We start from the raw sequence: 17410 nt of genomic DNA, 5'->3' as shown, positions 1-17410 counted from the left end.
GGTTGCGTGACCGCCAGCCACAGCCACGCGCAATGCTCAGCCGGGGAGCGGCCGAATCCCCTTGGGCAGGGGGGCTTCCTGTGACCATGCCAGTTCTGCCATCTTCAGCTTGGTGCCTTGCCAGCATCCTGCCATCCAAAGTGAAGGGGGGAAAAATGGGCCATAAACCTGTATGGGGATGTGATGGGGAACTGGGAGGGTGGGGGAAGGACAGCTCCACGAAGACCCGGGAGGCGTGGAACTGGGTTGTGCCAATGTCCAAGGCCAGGCATCAGTGGTGGGTTCCTCCTGGTTCCGCCCAGCCGGTAGCGGTGACGATATCACGTCACCGAACCGGTTCTGCCCCCCTGCCTCCCTACCCCCCCCCACGTTATTCTTACCTTTTATTTGGCCCCACCCCCAATCTATTGATGCCTCCTGAGTCCCAGCTGATGGGCTATAAGGAAAAAAAACTGTTTAAACTTGCTGCAAAGGGCCGCCCTACAGCTGATCAGTGGTAAGAAGCAGTTTGGTGGTAGACCGGTGCCTCCAAAAAACCAATGAGTAGACCGGTGCCTGCAAAAATACATGAGTAGATTGGTGCCTGCAAAAACAGATGGGTAGACCAGTGCCTGCAAAAAATAAATGGGTAGATTGGTACAGCTCTGCAAGCAGTTAAAAGCCTGAAGACAAAATTGTCAAGGGGGGAAGGGCCGGATGAGTGAATATTTATTTATTTATTTATTTATTTATTTATTTATTTATTTATTTATTTATTTATTTATGAATGAGATTTATATGCCGCCCTATCTCCAGCCGGACTCAGGGCGGCTCACAACAGTAAAAAAACATCTAATGAAAAAGTTAAAAAGAAATTAAATCCAAATCTCAAAATTGAAAAGTTAAAAGGGCAATTAAGACTAACAAATTAAAAATTAAAACCCCATCAGTCCAGAAAATTTGTAACCTTTTGTGTAGTAATCCTAGTTCTTAGCTTGATTATACTTGGGTAATTTAGCAAAGATGTTGTATGTGGGAGAAAGAGGATCGAGGCAGCTGGCTCCTCCCTTATAATTTGCAAATAATATGCATTTTGTAGATTATAATCTGTGTCAGATGGTTCTCTAGGTATTGAACAATCAAGAAATCTCCTGGGTGGAATCATTGTCTGTCATTCTTTGTTCTCCTTTGTTCTGATCATTCCTGATTCATCTCCGTGCCCTGCTCTAGATAGTCCTTGACCTACAACTTCTCATGGCTGACTTGTGATGCACCTCTACTCACAATTTGACAACAGAAACAAAGAGAGGGGGAGGGGAATGCTTGGGATGTATTGGGAGCTGGGAGGGAGGCGAGGAATTTACGTGTTTGCAGCCTGAGAAAATCCTGACGTTTCAAGGCCGAGTGATGGGAACCTTCCGGAGGCGCAGACTGCTTCCCCAAAATAAAAGGAACGTGTTGGATTGGTGGACAGTGGACCATGGGTGGCCCACATGGAGAATAGAGGAAATTAACTACAGGTAGTCCTCGAGTTACGAATGGAATCTGTGCTTTTATTGTATCACTATACAGGTAGTCCTCGACTTACGACAGTTCAAAGTTACAATGGCACTGATCCCTGTTTCCCCCCAGTTGATCACATGGTCCAATCAACCTCCGTCCCATCTCGAGACATCACTCCAACCACTCCTTCTCCAGATGCAGGATCGCCCTGACCTTGACCGACAGGAAGAATGCTATTATGTCTACTAACCCCCCTCTTCTACTTTCCCACACACGAGAAGGTGGCAGCATTGGAGCTTCCCGCCTAATATGGCTTCCAAAGCTGACACTGTCATGATCTAAGTTTCAAAAATGCAGATAGAAATATTCCCAATTATTATTCAATTCATTTTTTACAATCACATAATTTTCCATTATTTCTTACTATAATTCATATTTCAATTCTAAGTACGTATAGCATATTCCTTTCATTTATTTCTCCTTTTCTCCCTTTTCATTTTTATTTTTGCCTTTTTCTTTCCCCTTTTTTTCTTTTGAGCTTTAAAATCTTGAACTCTCCTATTTTGCCCTATATTTCCCAATGTTTCCCATCTCTTTTCTCTTTTTCTTATTTCCCCACTGCTTATCCCAGTGTAATCATTCTGTATTTCAAAGTCCTGGACTCTTCTATTTTGCCCTGTATTTCCTGTTGTTTTCCACCCTTTTTCTCTCTTTATTTTTTCACTGTTAATCCCAGTGAAATCATTTAAGTTTTTCGTATTCTTTCTATTCCATCCTTCTTTCCTTGTCTCTTCCCACCCTCTGTTTTTTCCATTGTTAATCCCAATGTAATCTCTAAAAGCCTCCTTTTTATTGTTACTATCTACATATTCAATTAATTTTCCATAATTAATCTCGTTGTCTTTATCTTCTTTATTTTTAATCTCTGTGTCTTGCTTCTCCATCTTTGTTTCCTTGTCAGCTTACGCATGCTCTATCTCAGTTTTTGGATCCTCAGGTTTCGATTCTCCATGTAACATTGTAATTATTTCCCTTATTTCCGTTTTCCATGACGAATACATCATTTTCATCATTTCTCTAATTTCCTGCACCATTTTATTCTTTCTGGGTTGGTATTATTCCAATTTTAAAAGTTTCATTGTATTCCCTTTTTTTCCCAAAGCCAAGCCGCTTACAGACAAAGAAATCCTCCTCAAAAGTTCTCACGGCTGTTATCACTAATAAAATTCAGAATTTTCCAAAACAAAAGTTCCAAACTGCAATGTTCTTTTCTCTCCTGAAGATGTCTCTCTACAATCCACAATTCCTATCAGTAGTCCCTGAGGTCTCCGGAGAAAGACGGCATATAAATTGAACTAATAAATAAAGTATCCATTTTGTTTCAATCCACATTAAGAGTCTTTACTAGCTTCTCTTTTCTTCTTTTTAACTTTGAAAATGCAAAATCAGTTTTATAATCCAGTCCTAATTAAACAATACTTTTCCCCTCTTTTTTTTTGTTTTGTTTATTCAGTACTTCTGTTATAGGGCTTATTTTCCAATTTCTCTTTTGTTTTTCTTAACATTCAAAAAAAGGATCTACTTATTTTCTTTCCAATCCTTTAGCCAATTTTGGGGTTATTTCTTCTAGTTTTTAAAGTTATCCAAATAATTATATTCAATAGTCGATTTCCTTTTCAGATTTTTGTCCCTTTGAATTGCGCTTCAGAAATCCTCTTTTCTTCCCCCTATGCCCATTAGCCATTATTTTTATGCTGGGTTTTTTTTCAGATTTAAAAGTCTTTTTGTTATTTCCCCTCTGAGTTGGCTGTCACTCACCCGGCTTCAAAGCCGGATCCAGTCACCACTCCTGCTCAACACTTAGCCCGGTTGCCCCAGCTTCCTGATAGCCACAATGGCCGCCGCCCCCGCTGCCGAATCAGAGAGAGTTTCCTGTGACCTTTGAGGAACTTGCCTGTTCCTCTTGGTCTTCCGAGGTGCCTCTCCTTCTTCCCCATCCCTACAGGACGGTTCCGGTCTGAAGACCCCCTCAGCAGCGGTTTGTCAGTCCGGGTTTTCGCAGAGCTCATTGGAGCCTGTTAATTCCCCCGATTGTCTAGCCGCAATGCTTCCGGTTAAATTTGATTTTGAATTTGATGATAGATATAAAAATAGATGACAATGGGAAATATCAGTAATCATAATAAAGGAAAATAAGGAAATACTAGGAATCATATTAGGTGAGATCTTAAATTTGAGGTGTACAACATAGAATAGAAGGGAGAAACTGAATTTGGTTAAGATCAGAGGTGAGAATGAAGGATAATATTGGTTAAAAAAATAGATGAGAATAAATATCATGGCAAAAAGGAAGTATAGAAATTGTAAACTTAGTTGAAATGACTAAAAACTGTTTAAATTTGTGAATTGGCCAAATACTCTGTTCAGAAAAAATACATTGCATGTTTGTATGTGTGTTTGTGTAAAAAAAAAAAAACTTTAAAAAAAAGCACAGATTCACATGACGTAGTATGGTCCGTCAACTTGTAGGGTTGACAGCTTCTGTATTATTTATACAGAGTTTAAGTGAGCTTTAAATAAAAACAAGAAGTGCTTATGGTAAAATAAAGATAGAAAATTAAAAATAAAAGACAATTAAAACAGAAGTGGGAAGTTAAGGTGATTAAAAGTGATATTTTCATAAAAGCATAATTTGATGTAACATGTTTTAGTTTTAAGTTGCTAAAGTGGTGGATGATAATTATGATTGTTAATGATTATAGATGATATACTAAGGTACACAGATGGAAGTCATAATTGAGATTGAATTTAACATATGTTGGAATTGATTAATATTAAGAAATAGATGGGGATACACCCTGAAAGAGTATAGTTGGAAACAGTGGATAAATAGATAAATTCTTCGTTTCCTTATCAATTCTATTCAATTCTATTGAAGAAGAAATTTTTAAAATAAATTAACAGAATAGCAGTTGGAGTTAAGGAGGAGAATAAACTGAAAACTCAGCCAAAATAATGTAATGCTGGAAATAATAGGTAGAGTTATGCAGGAGAATGCTGTTAATTAGCCAAAATAAAGCATGCTGGAAATCCGCCAAAACAATGGAAAATGCTGGAAATCAGCCAAATAATAGTTGGAGTTATGGAGGAGAATATGCTGAAAACTCAGCATAAGAATAATTATTAATAAGGGGTGAAAAAGAAAATGTTGGGCAATAATTAAAATGAAATGGGAAATTTTGAGATGTCTGTATAAAAGTTTAAGATTAAGAGGATGAATTGGGTCTAGAAAACAAGAAAAATAGAAATTTTGATTAATAAATTGAAATAAAAATTGAGTTGCATATATTTGGAAATTAGGATTCGTGATGATAAAATTGTAAAGTAAATATATAGATTAATAGATTAGATTGTTTTTGTGTTTATTGTTGATGTTAAAAGGAGCAATGAAAAAAGAAAATTTAGATAGAGCGGTATTGAATTTTGATTTATAATTGAATTTATAATTGAATATAAAAATGAGCTTTGCTTTAGTAGGAGATTAAGATGTATGATGAGATAATAGAAGATTTAAATTAAGATGTTGGAATTTATGTTAAAATTATCTGTTTTTATTTGTTAAACTAGTATACCCATTTGTGATCGGACCAAGACTTCCTTCTTGAGAAAAATTTTCTTTTTTATGTTTATGTTGGAAAAAAAATAAAAAAAAATTACAAAAAAAAAGTGTCCCTTGGTTGGACAATGAATAAAGATAATAAAACACAGGAAAGAGAAGTGATAATAGAAAGACCAGAGGAAAAGACAAAACAGATAAATGAACAAATAAAACAAGAAGAGAAGAAGGAGAAGATAATAAAGACTTATGAATCAAATAAGGGACAATATATATTATGGGATTGGATAAAAAGAAAAAATATTTTTGAAGAGAAGATAGGGGCTTGGGCAAATCCTCCGGAGGTACGGCAGAAAAGATAATAGAGATGGAAGAAATATTTGGGTTAAATAGGAAAGATGTAGACAGAGACAAAGACTCAAGGGAGGAGTTTGGGAGGCAAGTGAAAAAAATGAATGAGAAGCCTCACTGTTCAAATAATGATATTGATGTATATCCAAAAAAAGGAAAAAAGGGTCTCCTGGTTGTGCATTTCTCAACAAATGTCTATGGAGGTTCTCAGTCATTCGTCTCAGGACAATGCAGTGAGCCTTGTGCAGATCTGTACATTGGGGAAACAAAACAACCACTTCATAAATGCATGGCGCAACCTAGGAGAACAAACCCATCAGGACTTTCCCTTATGACTTGCATTTAAAAGAGAAAAGAGACTTTGTTGTCTCTTTTGAAGACAACAAATTCCACATTTTGGGCAGAGAGGATCGCTGGTTTGAAAGAGGGTTCAAAGAGGCCATCTATGTCAAAATTGAGCAGCTCTCTCTCAACAGAGGGGGAGGGATACGACGTCATCCATATGTACTCTACAACACAATCTTTTCAACAGTTCCAAGAAGGCTCCACATCCATTTGCACCGTTCAGGCAAGGACACCAATAAACCTCCTGATGGCCTCACTCAAATGACCAGCAAGGAATATAAATCTTCTCATTCCTCATCATCCAGTCAGAGCGGAAGAAGCTTCTTGGATGAGAAGTGAAACATCTTCAAAGAAAAACCAGAAAGTCTTGAAAGAGCAACTTTGGGATAACCATGACCTAGAGGACGGAGAATCCCCATAGACTTTTAGCCAGGAAAAACCACAAGGCCAAAGATGGCAAAAGGAGAGATATAACAAAGGAAGCTACCATCTCAGATTCCCCTTCTGAGGTTCAGCCTGGAGTAAAAAAAAAATGAGAACAATCCACCCATGGAACAGAAGCTTCCTTCAGAAGTTGGGGGAGCTTCATCCCTGGAGGCTTTCCAGAAAAGACTGGACTGCCATCGGTCAGAAATGGTGTAGGGTCTCCTGCTTGGGCGGAGGGTTGGATTAGATGACCTCCAAGGTCCCTTCCAACTCTGTTAATCTGCATCAAAGGCTCCATATAAATTGTTTCAGTGGTTCATTAGATTATCATAATATATACAGAGTTTAGTAAACAGATAAAAAATTAGCACTTCAGCCTACCTGAAAAAGTACAAATTTTCTAAGACAAAGAAGGTACAATTCAACTTGACCTTACAAAGTTCAGAGTTTTGAGCAACATTTGAATTCTTCAACTGAAATGCATTGGATTAAAAAAAATTGAATTGTTTCATGCAGAATATTTATAGTTGGTAAAATCTGTTTAAATGAATTGTTCTGTGTTCACTTATGTGGCAATAGCACTTAGACTTATATACCGCTTCACAGTGCTTCACAGCCCTCTCTAAGCGGTTTACAGAGTCAGCATATTGCCCCCAACAATCTGAGTCCTCATTTTACCCATCTCAGAAGGATAGAAAGCTGAGTCAACCTTGAGCCTGGTGAGATTTGAACTGCCAAATTGCAGGCAGCCAGCAGTCAGCAGAAGTAGCCTGCAGTACTGCACTCTAACCACTGCGCCACCAAGGCTCTTGCAGAAGTGATTCTACCAATTTCTTCTACAACTTCAGGGTTTAAAGTGAACTAGAAAGGTTTGGAATCGGATGAAGAGAGAGCTACAACTGAATACTGAATCAATATACAAAGGAATAAAGCTGCAGGTGTGTAAACTGGATGTGGACTCCATTACAACCTGAGTTACAATGCAGAGGTGAGCCACGAAAAAGAGAGCTGAAAAAAAAAAAAGAGAAGCTGAAAGTCCCATGGTGGTTGTGGAATTTCCTGGGAAGGAAATTCTGGGATTTACAAGAATTGTGACCCTAATTTGTGGCCACAGAAGGGAGTGCCAGATTGTCTTCTGAGGCAACCCCCGCAAAGTGTATTGGGGTAGATCTATGGAGATCCTCAAATCGCCCAGGTCATGCTTGTCCAAGATGCTTTTTTCCCAAAAGGCAACTCGACTTTCTTCGTTGTTTTCCTTAAAGACCTTTCGCTTCTCATCCAAGAAGCTTCTTCAGTTCTAACTGAACTAGGTGGGGAATGGGAGGATCTATATTCTTTGCATTCATTTGGTCCTTGGACCTTAAAAAAGCAAGACCGGAAAAAAATCAACTCATTTGAGTTGCGCTGCTGGAGAAGCGTCCTACATATTCCTTGCATAGCCACGGTTACTAACAAACAAAGTTCTGGAGCGCATAACACCAGACATGTCACTAGAAGGCAAAATCACAAAACTGTGTTACTTTGGCCGTGTCATGGAAGGGAATCCACTGGAGAAAGCTTGGAAGTGAGAGTGGTAAAAGGAAACCAGGCTGCCGAAGAACACGGCAGCTGGACACCATCAAAGCTGACAACCGGACAGAGCCTAGAACAACTCAAGAGAAGTAGTGCAAAATTGGAAGATGTGACCTGGCCCAGAGAATTGCTAAGAGTTAGACATGACTGAATGGATAACATAAACATGAGGCTATTTGGGAGTTTATCTGTATCGTCAGAGTCACCTGAATCAGAGTGCAGATGGGTGTGGAACCGTCTTGTGATTGCTGAAAGGACTGTGTTGTAAATAGGAGATAGATGATGTCATATTCCTCCCCCTCTATTGAGAGAGGGCTGTTCAATTTTAACATACATGGCCTCTAGACCATCTTTGTGGAAGAATGTGGATTTTGCCCATCTTCAAGAGTAACCTTTGTCTTTCAAATGCAGATAAGCTGCTGAATTTTGTCCTGATGGGTTTGTTCTATGCTGTGCCACGTATCTGTGAAGTGGTTGTTTTGTTTCTCCAACATACAGATCTGCATGTCTCACTGCTTTGTATTGCTTATATCACATTGCTCAGTTTGTGTCCGGGTGTTTTCTCCTTGGAGTGGACAAGCTTCTGCCTTAGAGTATTTTTGGGTTTAAAGTGTGTAGGTATGTTGCACTGGTTGAAAATCATCCTGAGCTTTTCTGCAATGAATGGAATGACAGTGTTGCTTCATTTATTGTTCTCTTTGTTGTCTGTTATGGAGTTGCTCCTGCTCGGTCCTCTTTTGGATTTGGTGAAGGCCCAGTTAGGATAGCCATAAGTTCTGAGGGCTTCCTTGTCATACTTTAGTTCTTTTTCTTTTCCCTCTTTGCTGGTAGGCAAACTTTCAGCCCGGTGCTGTAGGGTTCTGATCACTCCCATTTTGTGCTCCAGTGGGTGGTGAGAATCAAAATGTAAATACTGATCTCTTGGGGTGGGGGGGTGTTCCTGTAAACTTCAGCGTTGAGGCTTCTGTCTTCCTTAAGGTGCACTGCACAGTCCAGGAAAGCCAGGCTGTGTTCCTTGACAGCAGAAGTTAAATACCCAGGCTCTCTTCCAATTATTCTGGGAGATGTAAACAAAGCAGATTTAAGGAAAGAGCATGTCAATTGTCTCACAAGAGGCAAGAATACTTTGCTACACAACATTAAAAGATGCTTATCGGTCTTTACCACGAGCAGCTGTGGGACACTCTGATCATTGCACGATCCACCATGTTCCTGCTTACAAAGACTTAAAACCATTAAACCAACAATTAAATACATGTAGGTGAGAACTTGGACTGAGGAAGCAAAGCTAAAAATACAGGCTTGTCTTGAATGCACTGATCAGAAGTCAGCACTTCAACCTGCATTTACTCTAGTGCTGACACCTTGCAATTTGCAGACGGAGCAAAAAGATCGACAGATGATGCTGTTAATATGGCTCTGCACTACATCCTACAACATCTTGAATCTCCAAAGACCTACGCAAGGGTCTTCGTTGTAGACTTTAGTTCAGCATTCAATACCATCATTCCAGACACACTTCTAACTAAGCTAAACCTTAGGGGAGAGCCTTCTCTGTGGGGGCACCTACTATCTGGAACGAGCTCCCCCCGGAGATACGGAGGATCCCGGATCTGCGCACCTTCCGCCGCGCTCTAAAGACCTTTTTATTTCACCAGGCGGGCCTGGCCTAACTTTCTCCCTCTTTTTAAACAATTTTTAAACAATTTTAATATTTTCAATATCTTTTAATTTTCAAAGTTTAAATCTGTTTTAAATTGATTGGGGTTTTAAACTGTCTGGGCCAAATTATTTAATTCGATTTTAGTTCTGTTTTTTAAATTTTGTATGTATGTATTTTATTATTGGCTGTTCACCACCCTGAGTCCTTCAGGAGAAGGGCGGTATATCAATTAAATAAAAATTAAATAAAAGTAAAAGTAAAAAAGTAAAAGTAAACCAGCTACAGGTACCTGAACACACTTGTAAATGGATCATAAGCTTCCTAACAGACAGGAAGCAGCAGGTGCAGCTAAGCAAAATCACATCAGATACCTGCACAATTAGCACAGGGGCCCCCCAAGACTGTGCGCTCGCTCCACTTCTCTCTGTACACCAATGACTGCATCTCAAAAGATCCCTCTGTTAAAATACTGAAGTTTGCAGATGATACAACAATGATCAGTCTCATTCGAGACAATGATGAATCTGCGTACAGACAGGAGGCTGAACAACTAGCCTCGTGGTGCGACCAGAACAATCTGGAACTGAAGACACTCAAAACCGTAGAAATGGTGGTGGACTTTAGGAGAAATCCTCCCATACTACCACCTCTTACAATACTAGACAACACAGTATCAACAGTAGAGTCCTTCAAGTTTCTAGGTTCTATCATATCTCAAGACTTAAAATGGACACCTAACATCAAAAACATCATCAACAAAGAATGTTCTTTTTGTGCCAACTCAGGAAGCTCAAACTGCCCAAGGAGCTGCTGATCGAGTTCTACAGAGGAATTATTGAGTCTGTCATCTGCACCTCTATAATTGTCTGGTTTGACTCTGCAACCCAACAAGGCAGACACAGACTTCAGAGGATAATTAGAACTGCAGAAAAAACAATGGCTACCAACCTGCCTTCCATTGAGGACCTGTGTACTGCCCGAGTCAAAAAGAGGGCTGTGAAAATATCTACAGACCCCTCACATCCTGGACATCAACTGTTTCAACTCCTACCCTCAAACGAGGCTGTAGAGCACTGCACACCAGAACTACTAGACACAAGGACAGTTTTTTCCTGAATGCCATCACTCTGCTTAACAACTAATTCCCACAACAGTATCAAACAATTTACTAAGACTGTATTACTATTATTCTTCTCTTCCTTACTAGTATCTATCTCTTCCCACTTACGACTATAACCATGTTGCTTGTATCTTTCAATTTATATTGGTTTTGTTTCCTAGTACGATTGGATAGCTTATTAGTAACCTTGACTATCACTAAGTGTTCTATGTTTTTATTCTTAATTAATTAATTAATTAATTTTTCATATTTGTATACCGCCCTACTCCCGAGGGACTCAGGGCGGTGAACAGCCATAAATAAATACAAAGACATACAAAAGTTAAAAACTATTAAAAACTATTAAATAATTTAGGATTAGGTTCAAAGATTAAAACATCCAATTTAACTAAAAGAGATTTAAAACCCAATTTAAAGCCAATTTAAAGGCCAATTTAAAAGGGAGAGTTAGGCCAGACCAGCCTGTTGGAATAAAAACATTTTTAGGGCGCGGCGGAAGATGCGTAGGTCTTGGATCCTCTGTATCTCCGGGGGGAGCTCGTTCCAGATGGCAGGTGCCCCCACAGAGGAGGCTCTCCTCCTGGGGGCCGCCAGTCGACATTGTTTGGCTGACGGCACCCCGAGGAGCCCCTCTCTATGGGAGCAAACTGGTCGGTGAGAGGCTACTGGTGGCAGGAGGCGGTCTCGTAAGTACCCTGGTCCTGAGCCATGGAGCGCTCTAAAGGTAGTAACCAAAACCTTGAAGCGCACCCGGAAGACCACCGGGAGCCAGTGCAGCTCGCGCAGGAGGGGGGTCACATGAGAGCGCCACATTGCTCCCGTCACCACCCACGCGGCCGCATTCTGGACCAGTTGGAGTCTCCGGGTGCTTCTCAAGGGGAGCCCCATGTAGAGAGCATTACAATAATCCAGGCGTGAGGTGACAAGGGCGTGAGTGACCGTGCGTAATGAGTCCCAATCCAGAAAGGGACGCAACTGGCGAATCAGGCGAACCTGATAAAAAGTCCTCCTGGCCACGGCCGTCAAAGACAGCCGTGAGTCTAGGAGGACGCCCAAGTTGCGAACCCCATCTGTGGGGGCCAACGACTCGCCCCCAATAGTCAGAGATGGTGCCAACTGACTATATCGGGACGACGGAAACCACAGCCACTCGGTCTTGGATGGGTTAAGCCTGAGTCTGTTCCTCCCCATCCAGATCCGTACGACCTCCAGGCATTGGAACATCACCTCGAGGGCATCATTGGGGTGGTCTGGGGTGGAGATGTACAGCTGGGTGTCATCAGCGTACTGATGGTACTTCACCCCAAAACCACGGATGATCTCACCCAGCGGCTTCACATAAATGTTGAACAGAAGGGGCGAGAGGACCGATCCTTGTGGCACCCCACATATAAGGGGCCTCGGGGTCGACCTCTGCCCCCGTCAACACAGACTGCGACCGGTCAGAGAGAAAGGAGGAGAACCACTGTAAAACAGTGCCCCCCACCCCCAACCCTTCCAACCGGTGCAGCATGATATCATGATCGATGGTATCAAAAGCCGCTGAGAGGTCTAATAGGACCAGGACAGAGGAGCAACCCCTGTCCCGAGCCCTCCAGAGATCATCAACCAATACGACCAATGCTGTCTCTGTGCTGTACCCGGGCCTGAAGCCCGACTGGAACGGATCTAGATAATTCGACTTATCCAGGTACTGAGGCAGTTGTCGTGCAACCACACTCTCAACAACCTTCGCAACAAAGCAAAGGTTGGAGACAGGACGATAATTTGCTAACACAGCTGGGTCCAGGGAGGGCTTCTTGAGGAGGGCCCTCACCACCGCCTCTTTCAAGGTGGTGGGAAAGACACCCTCACTCAAAGAAGCATTTATAATCTCCTGGAGCCAGCCTTGTGTCACCTCGCGGGAGACCAGTACCAACCAGGAGGGACACGGGTCCAATAAACATGTGGTCGCATTCAGTCTGTTCAGTATCCTGTCCACGCTTTCGGGAGTCACAGGATCAAACTCTTCCCAAATAATATTCTCAGGACCTGCCCTTGTCATCTCCCCTGGATCAACCCAGTCAGAGTCCAGCTGTTCCCGAATCTGAGCGATTTTGTCATACAGATATTGTACAAAATCCTCAGCTCTACCCTCCAAGGGATCTTCCCGCGCCCCTTGGTGGAGCAGGGAGCGGGTCACCCTAAACGGGGCGGCTGGGCGATTATCTGATGACGCAATAAGAGCAGAAAAGTAGTTACTCTTCTCTACTCTTATCGCCACTAGGTAATTCTTAATATGAGATCTTACCAGTGTTCGGTCGGATTCAGAACGACTAGCCCTCCAACTGCTCTCTAGGCGTCTTTTCCGGCACTTCATCTCCCTCAGCTCCTCAGTATACCAAGGAGCCAGGTGAGACCGGCGCCGGGTCAGAGGCCGCAAAGGCACGACTCGGTCTAAAGCCCCAGCCGCCGCCCTATCCCAGGCGGCCACTAAGTCCTCAGCCGAGTCGTGTGCCAGAACCTCAGGAAATGGCTCCATCTGGAATCTCTCAGGATCCATCAGGCACCTGGGGCGGAACCACCTGGTTGGTTCCGCCTCCCTGCGGCGGGGTGTGGCGGTTCGGAGGTCCAGGCGAAGGAGGGAGTGATCTGACCATGACAAGGGTTCAATCGCTATATCCCCTATCTCGAGATCACTCAACCACTGTCCAGAGACAAAAACCAGGTCCAGTGTGTGTCCCCCCATGTGAGTAGAGCCATAAATTAACTGGGTCAGGTCCACAGCCATCATGGAAGCCATGAACTCCCGAGCCACCTCAGATGTCTCGCCGACTGATGACAGGTTAAAATCCCCCATGACCATAAGCCTGGGAGTGTCAACTGCCACCGCGGCTATAACATCAAGCAGCTCAGGCAGGGCTGTTGCCACGTGGCAGAGAGCCAGGTACGTGACTAGTAAGCCCAACTGCACCCTATGACCCCACTTCACAAGGAGGGACTCACATCCAGCCATCTGAGGAACAGTGGCCTCCCTCGGTCCAAGACCTTCGTTAATAACAACCGCTACCCCTCCGCCCCTCCCCTGTGACCTTGGCTGATGGAAAGCACGGAAACCTGGTGGGCACATATCAACAAGGGGGGCTCCCCCTTCCTGGCCCAACCAGGTCTCCGTAATACCTGCCAGGTCCGCACCCCCCTCCTGAATAAGGTCACAAATGAGGGGGGCTTTATTTACTACGGACCTGGCGTTGCATAGCATCAGTCGAAGGCCTGGGGTCCGAGATTCCGTACAACCTGGGGAATGAGAAGAGCTTTGAGGGTCGGAGCATGCCACCGCTTGCAACCAGCGAGGACGCACTCCCGCAAGATGATGTGGCCCCCTGCTCCCGCCATATCTGCCCCTCCCACCTACAGTATCGATGTTATGGCCATCTGTATCGTAAGGTCTAATCCTCTCCTTGACCCCCGAGTCCGCACCTCCCATGCCACGCCCCTCGGCTGGCCCAGATACCGTCCCCCGCGGGTCTTCCCCCGACCCCCCGCAACCTATCCCCCTCCCAGAATCCCTTAAAATCTTATTAAAAAATTTCCCTAAAAAACCCCATAACCCTCTTTTTGCTGTATGCCATCTCTCCGGACTCCAAAGTCCGTCATCGAGATAGGCCCTCGATAAAGAAGAGGGCTAGACCTGCGAGAGGGGGGCATCTCGCAGTTTGAGGAGTTCTCCCAATGAGTACATTTTGTAGCTAGATAGTCTATAGCTGGTAGGCATGTCCTAGTTATCCAGGGTCCTGTGGAGAGAGTATCAATCAGAGGTACAAGTCATTTTAGTCCCGCTGAACTCTCACATCAGCAGTAGAAAGACTTAAGCCATTTTGAACTCAGATGTAAACATCAATCACCCTCTCACGGCAATCAGATATAAGGGAGAAAAACAGCAGTTATAGTCCTGTTCTTTCAATGATGTACCTAGGCACAGATGGAATGGCCAATCCTTGAGTTTAGAGATACGGATAGTCTGTGGGAAATATATAGTAGGCGAAAATCCAGAGAGATTCAGATGACATAAAAGTAGGGAAATTCTCATCCTGACATACAGGAAACCACAAACCTGGATAGCAAATGATCACAAAAAGCCGAATATCCGGCCACAAAAGGGGCACAGGAGATAAAAATACAGGAGGGGAGATGGAATAAGGCAGTCACTTTGCAGAAGCAAAGCCCCCCATGATAGATACAACAATCCTTTTTTATTCTCCTTAGCCTTCTTCAGGTCTTTTATGCAGTTTTAATGAATGCATTTTATTCTCCTTATGTTCACTGAGAGAATAGACACCAAAGACAAATTCCTTGTGCGTCCAATCACACTTGGCCAATAAAGAATTCTATTCTATTCCTCTTGAGTGAACTTAAGGTATCTGCCCATAGAATTGATGTGTTTGATGAAGGCTTCCAATTCCTGTGTCTTAATCTTGACCCAAGTATCGTCCACATACCTAATACCAGTGAGTGGGTAGAATTCCTGTGAAGGAGTTTAAACCTTTGGTTTCTACGTCTTCTGTGTAGAGACTGGCCACGATGGGGGACACAGGTGAACTCATGGAGGAGCCGTAATTTTGTCCGTTGAAATCTTTGTGGCAGTGGTGGGTTGGACCGGTTCGCAAGGACCAGTAGTAAAACCGGCGGGAGGCCCCGCCCACTGCCATGGATGTCATCATCGGCGATCTGTGCAAGGCGCGAGAGAGAGCGAAGCGAGTCTGCGCTCACGATCCCGTTGCGAACCGGTAATAAAGGTAAGAGGAACCCACCCCTGCTTCGTGGTATTTAAAATAGGTAGTAGTCAGGTTATCTATTTCAAGTACAAAGAGAGTTGGAGTTTGACGAAAACAACACAAGAAGATGATCAACTCGTTTTGAGCTGTGGTGCTGGAGAAGACTCCTGCGTACTCCTTGGACAGCAAGGGGACTAACAAGCAAGGACCCGTGCACCTACAGGTCTACGACAATTCGCCATGGCCAACTCGCCATTGCCATGGCCAGCCAACTCGCTGAGGGACAACTCGCTGTGGAAAAAGAGTTACACTAATATCAAAGAAATGGTGGAATAGAATTATTAAAGAATGGATGCCAAAGGAGGGACGAAATGAAATGTGAATGACAAACATTAAAATAATTTTTTATTTGTTTTAATTAAATTGCCCCAAGCTGTCTGTAATGAGTTGGCCGCGACCAGTTGGCTGCAGTGAGTTAACCCATTCCAGCACAATAACACCAGACATGTCACTGGAAGGCAAAATCACCAAACTGTGTCTCACTTATTTTAGCCGTGTCACGCGGGGGGAATTCACCGGAGAAAAACAATGATGGAAGAGTGAGCGGTCAAAGGAAACCAGGCCGCCAAAGAACACGGCAACTGGACACCATCAAAGCCGATATCAGCTGGAGCATGGGACAACTCAAAAGAAGTGGTACAAGAGTGTCACCAAGAGTCTATAACAGAATACCAGAGTTGGAAGGGACCTTGGAGGTCTTCTAGTCAAATCACCTGCTCAAGCAGGAGGCCCTAGAGTCCACGGTCAGCAACCTGCGACACTGGAGCCGCATGTGGCTCTTTCACCCCTCTGCTGCGCTGTCACTCAAAATATGCGTCACAACCGCCAATGTGCGACACCCACTGGCACGTGATTTATTGAGCTTTTTCAACCCTCTGGTAGGCCAACCATGGATAAATCCAAGAAAAGTTTCAGAAGAAAACGGAACGTTTAATTCAACTACATATGCTAGTTTTGTGGCCGCTCAAGAAATAGTCAGGCACGGGAAGGGTTTTGTGGCTCCCGGTGTTTTCTTTTCTGTGGGAAACGGGTCCAAATGGCTCTTTGAGTGTTTAAGGTTGCAGACCCCTGCTCTAGACCATTCTGGACTTTCTTGAAAACCTCCAGTGATGTCACACCCACAACTTCTGGAGGCAACTTCTGGTTCGACTGGTTGCTTTCAATGTTAGGAAACCTCTCCTTAGTTCCAGTGTGGTACATTTGTGGGCCGGGCTGAGGTTAGTTGTGTTACCTTGTGATTCCATAGCAGTCGTTTCTTCACTACAGTGTAAACAGCTTCAGTTGTTGGAATGTAGGTGAAGATTGGAGCGACATGACAAGAAACACATTGGCACATCCAGATCCAGATATAATTCCCATACCTTGTTGTGGGCTTTTCGTGGAATGGATGTCGTCAACACAGGAGCTAATGAGGAGGTTGGATGTTTTGCAATGTTGTAAGTGACCGATTTGATCCTGCTGAACGTTGGCCCTAGTGGAGTTTCCTCTTTGTGGATTTCAGGGAGTGGCTTCCCCAGGGTAAAGGCTGTACAGGCAGTCCTCGACTTACAACAGTTCATTTAGCGACTATTCAAAGTCGCAATGGCACTGAAAAAAGGGGGACAAAAAAAAGGGGGGGGAAAGGGGACTGTTTCTCACATTTACAACAGTCGCAGCATCCCCAGGTCAAAATTGAGATGCTTGGCAATTGGCTCACATACATACATACATACATACATACATACATACATACATACTTATTTATTTATTTATTTATTTATTTATTTATTTATTATTTATTTATTTTTAAATTTGTATACCGCCCTTCTCCCTGAGGACTCAGGGTGGTGAACAGCCAAGTAAAAACATAAACTACAAACATTAAAATACAATTAAAAAGATATATATAAATTTGGCCCAAAAATTAAAAATCACAAACCAATTAAAACATTTAAAAAATTTCTTCCTAAGCCAGCCCGGCTTGCTGGAAAAGGAAGGTTTTAAGGGCACGGCGGAAGGCACTGAGGTCTTGGATTCTCCTT

The 17410-nt window shown here is 43.2% G+C and overlaps 1 protein-coding gene across 1 annotated transcript; it reads right to left on the bottom strand.

The window, feature by feature from the left end:
- Window positions 1–36: 36 nt before the first annotated feature.
- Window positions 37–16948, bottom strand: LOC148117004 (uncharacterized). Its single transcript, XM_087892138.1, has 3 exons — window positions 16751–16948; window positions 12709–14239; window positions 37–128 (listed from the first exon to the last, which is right to left on the bottom strand). The coding sequence occupies exons 1-3, from the start codon at window positions 16946–16948 to the stop codon at window positions 37–39; spliced, it is 1821 nt and encodes a 606-aa protein (XP_087748264.1).
- Between the last annotated feature and the right edge of the window lie 462 nt (window positions 16949–17410).

This window comes from Pantherophis guttatus, chromosome 1 (assembly GCF_059756535.1).
Source record: "Pantherophis guttatus breed Tessera chromosome 1, ASM5975653v1, whole genome shotgun sequence".
NCBI lineage: Eukaryota > Metazoa > Chordata > Lepidosauria > Squamata > Colubridae > Pantherophis > Pantherophis guttatus.
This window is presented reverse-complemented; position numbering and strand designations above follow the sequence as displayed.

What these genes read in the sequence shown, in the direction of transcription:
- LOC148117004 (XM_087892138.1), bottom strand. Translation starts at nt 16,948, where the DNA reads ATGAACTGTTGTAAGTCGAGGACTGCCTGTACAGCCTTTACCCTGGGG. An exon ending in CACGAAAAGCCCACAACAAG is followed by an intron (nt 14,240 to 16,750) that starts GTATGGGAATTA and finishes TCGCAGGTCTAG; the next exon opens with CCCTCTTCTTTATCGAGGGC. An exon ending in GCGGGAAGATCCCTTGGAGG is followed by an intron (nt 129 to 12,708) that starts GTAGAGCTGAGG and finishes TTTGGATGGCAG; the next exon opens with GATGCTGGCAAGGCACCAAG.